The 3,313-nt window shown below is 44.3% G+C and overlaps 1 protein-coding gene across 1 annotated transcript in view; it reads left to right on the top strand.

Annotated features, from left to right (window-relative positions):
• The first annotated feature begins 502 nt into the window (after nt 1-502).
• LOC119266917 (actin-related protein 5-like) overlaps nt 503-3,313 on the top strand; it is a 6,650-nt gene continuing 3,839 nt past the window's right edge. The window contains exons 1-6 of the mRNA XM_037548192.1: nt 503-703; nt 800-870; nt 1,328-1,452; nt 1,818-1,859; nt 2,571-2,673; nt 2,803-2,912. Coding sequence (XP_037404089.1) covers nt 603-703; nt 800-870; nt 1,328-1,452; nt 1,818-1,859; nt 2,571-2,673; nt 2,803-2,912 — 552 coding nt within the window. The 5' untranslated portion in view covers nt 503-602. The remainder of the gene's footprint in view (nt 704-799; nt 871-1,327; nt 1,453-1,817; nt 1,860-2,570; nt 2,674-2,802; nt 2,913-3,313) is intronic.

Below are 3,313 nucleotides of genomic sequence, written 5' to 3'. Positions count from 1 at the left end.
TCATGTCCGTTATATCTGCATCCAACAGCTCAAGGTCGTTTTCCTCCTCCCACAATTTTCCTTTACACAAGATCCAATCCAGCAGTCCTCACCAACCGCCATCTAACCCAGCTCTAACCGCAGGCCTCCACCACTCACGGGCCTAATCACCCCCCTCCCCCTCAACCCCCACCGCCGCGTCAACCCCCCTAAGCCCCGCTCTGATGAATAGCTCCGGCGACCCTCCCTCCTCCCGACACACCTGGTTAAGTTTGGGACTCGCTCCCGCCGGCTATCTCCGACTCCCGCTCGTACACGGCTCAGCCTCGCCGTAGCCGGCACTCGACATGTCCTCTTCAGCCTCGCACTGCCCTTTGCCAAAAGTGACCGACACCACAAAATTTTTCAGGCACGTGATATTTACAAAACCGTTAGTTAAAACGTCTCATAAGTTCTGAACGAATAATTACGTGAGAGTAGAGGGGTTTTTCCGTGAATAACCCTTTTGCCTCTCTGCTTCCACAGCACAGCGCGAGCTCGCGGAGAGGACGACGCAGCCCAAGTTACCAAACCCCCAACCCCCTCCGCCTCCGGCGACACCCCTCCCGCCGCCGCCCGGCGAGATGTCGTCGCTCTGCCGCGCGCCGCGGGAGACCGACTTCGCGCGCTTCCCGGACTCCGCCCCCATCGTCATCGACAACGGCGCCTCCACCTTCCGCATCGGGTAGGAGCCCCCTCTCCCCCTCCCGCCGCCGCCCCCGGAACTCCCCGAAACCCTAACCCTAACGCGCGTCTCCTTGGTTTGCTCCGTTGCGTGCAGGTGGGCTGGCGAGGCGGAGCCGCGCGTCTCCTTCCGTAACATCGTGCAGAGGCCCCGCCACCGCAGCTCAGGTACGTGACGCGCGGGACGCTTAGAAATCTCGGCCTATGCGGTTGCCTGATGCGAATGCGTTTGGATTTTGCGTCGTTGTGGTTCGTTTGTGCAATGGCGCTCGCGGGTTCAGAAGTTCGTCGTGGCATTCCGTTGGTGATTGGGTGCTGTTCATGCGACTTGGGTTTGTCGTGATGCACCGAAATTGGGCGTATCCTTTTAGATTGATGATATACGTTTAGTGTTTTTTTTAATGGTACTTTGGTTTACTTACTGTCAGTGATTCTGAAAGCGTTTTTCAAGTCAGATGTCTGTAGAAATATTTTTGCAGTTGTGCGACTGCGCTGCAATGTTCATGGTTTTCTGAATGTACAAAATGGGCATCACTTTATTTTGAATGTCAGTTGATGGACTTGTAAGAGGATTGGAGCGAATTCTCATATTTTAACTGATTGCAGTTTCTTTCTGATTCAACAGGTGAAACTGTGACAGTTGTAGGAGACACTGATCCAGCTCTAATGAAGTACTTTGACTGCACACGGACATCAATTCGCTCAGCGTTCGATGATGATGTCGTCTATCAGTTTGAGTACATGGAATATGTGGGTCACTCCTACGTCATTATCTTCCTGTTTTTTCATTTGTCAGCGAGATCAGCAAATGGTTTATTATGTGTTTTTAGGCTTCAAATGGATGAACTGGGCAGTCAATGTGGCCTGTCATCTTTGCATTTTTTAGGAATCTGCAACCGTTAGGGCTTGACTATATGCTTGATACTGATCATACTGTAAAGAGTTCCTATGAGCGTAAAAATATCAGAAAGATGCATATTCAATGCTTAAGGAAAAATTCAATGTGTGCCCCTTGTGATTTTGAGTTGATAAAGAACTTCAAAATGTACTTTTGTAACAGACAAGTCACTGTACTTATTTAACCTTTTTGATCTGGTATTATTTGCATGTTGCAGATTCTCGATTATGCTTTTGACCGATTAGGTGCCACATCAGAGGTAAATTTACCTGTGTCAACACATGTCTCTTGAATAATTTCCTTTAGTCTTATTTTTCTTTTCTTCCTTGGTTTGGTGGCTTGTCTTTTACTTTGCACCTGATAAATAAGTAACTTTTACGTAGTTAGTCCTGTTGAATAAGAAAAGAAGAGCCAGGGGTTGGTTATGCATGTCAATTTACAATTCTAGTTACCAGTGTAGTATGAGTAGTGGGGACTAGGGAGTAGGAAATATTTTTCTAGTGAGTGGAAGTCAAACAACGTCTTAAGGGCTTTGGGAAAGAACTTTAGTCTTAGCCTCTGAGCATAAGCAAGGTGAACAGAAACAGTGAAGTATGCAACTCAATTTTCGGTAAATGACAAGCATGGACGATTATCTCATTTCACCAGTTTTTCCACTTAGCAATGAATGCTAAGGAATAACGCAGGAAGAGTTGGTATTCCGAAGCTAGTAGTTTGCTATTCTCATGCAATGAATCTGTAAAGTGAAAACTGAAAACCCTACACATCAGTTCATTTAGTCTCATAGTTCTAAATCTGATAGTTATTGACTTGAAAGATGAGTAACTTATATTTTACGTGTATCTTTAAACTTCACAACTTAGTTTTTTCTCTATAAACAATTATTTCACAACTTAAAGTTTTTTCATATAAACAAATAATTGTTTCATACTGTTGAAATCTAACTATTATTTGTTTTAATACCGGTCAGGTGGGCCATCCCATTCTTATGACAGAGTGTGAGTGCAATCCATCCTTTTCTCGAGCGCGAATGTCTGAACTTCTTTTCGAGACATATGGTGTGCCATCCGTTGGTAATGTCTTTTGTGATCTTTATGTGCTTTTGTTATGACTTATGAACCGCATCTGTTAGTATAGTAGTGCAGTAGCACAGTCGATAGAAGCATAAGTACTAATGTTTTCTCTTACTATTTGCATTTCAGCTTTCGGTATTGACGATGTATTTAGCTACAAGTACAATCAGAAGCTTGGAAACTGTGGAGAAGATGGGTTGGCTATTTCGTGTGAATTTGGAACATGCCACGTTGTTCCAGTAAGTTTGTTTCTTCAAGATACGGCTTTCTCCAACTGTGTGCAACATACAAGTCATTTCATATGTCTCCTTTTGTCAGATACCATGAAATGAGTACAATTACATCTGTTTAGGAGGAAATTCCATTGACTGTGTTTGAATTTTAAGTTTCTAACTGGATAAACAGGGACATTTTATAGTAGATCATATGTTGAATAAAATGAATAAAAAGAAACAGATGCTACCGTAGATTATGTGTTGCTGTCCAGGCATGCTCTGTCCCCTTTTCTGCTCCCAGCTCCACAACTTCAGTCAAAAAGATGCCTTCACCTATTGGGTTACTGTGGAGAGCTTGAGTGAACAATATTATTCTGTCACTCTCTCCATGAGGATCTTCTTATATACTCCTCCATGTTAGGCAC

The sequence above is a fragment of the Triticum dicoccoides genome, chromosome 3A (assembly GCF_002162155.2).
Source record: "Triticum dicoccoides isolate Atlit2015 ecotype Zavitan chromosome 3A, WEW_v2.0, whole genome shotgun sequence".
NCBI classification, from domain to species: Eukaryota; Viridiplantae; Streptophyta; class Magnoliopsida; order Poales; family Poaceae; genus Triticum; species Triticum dicoccoides.
Note: the sequence above shows the minus strand (reverse complement) of the source record. Positions and strands in the feature narration are given on the sequence as shown.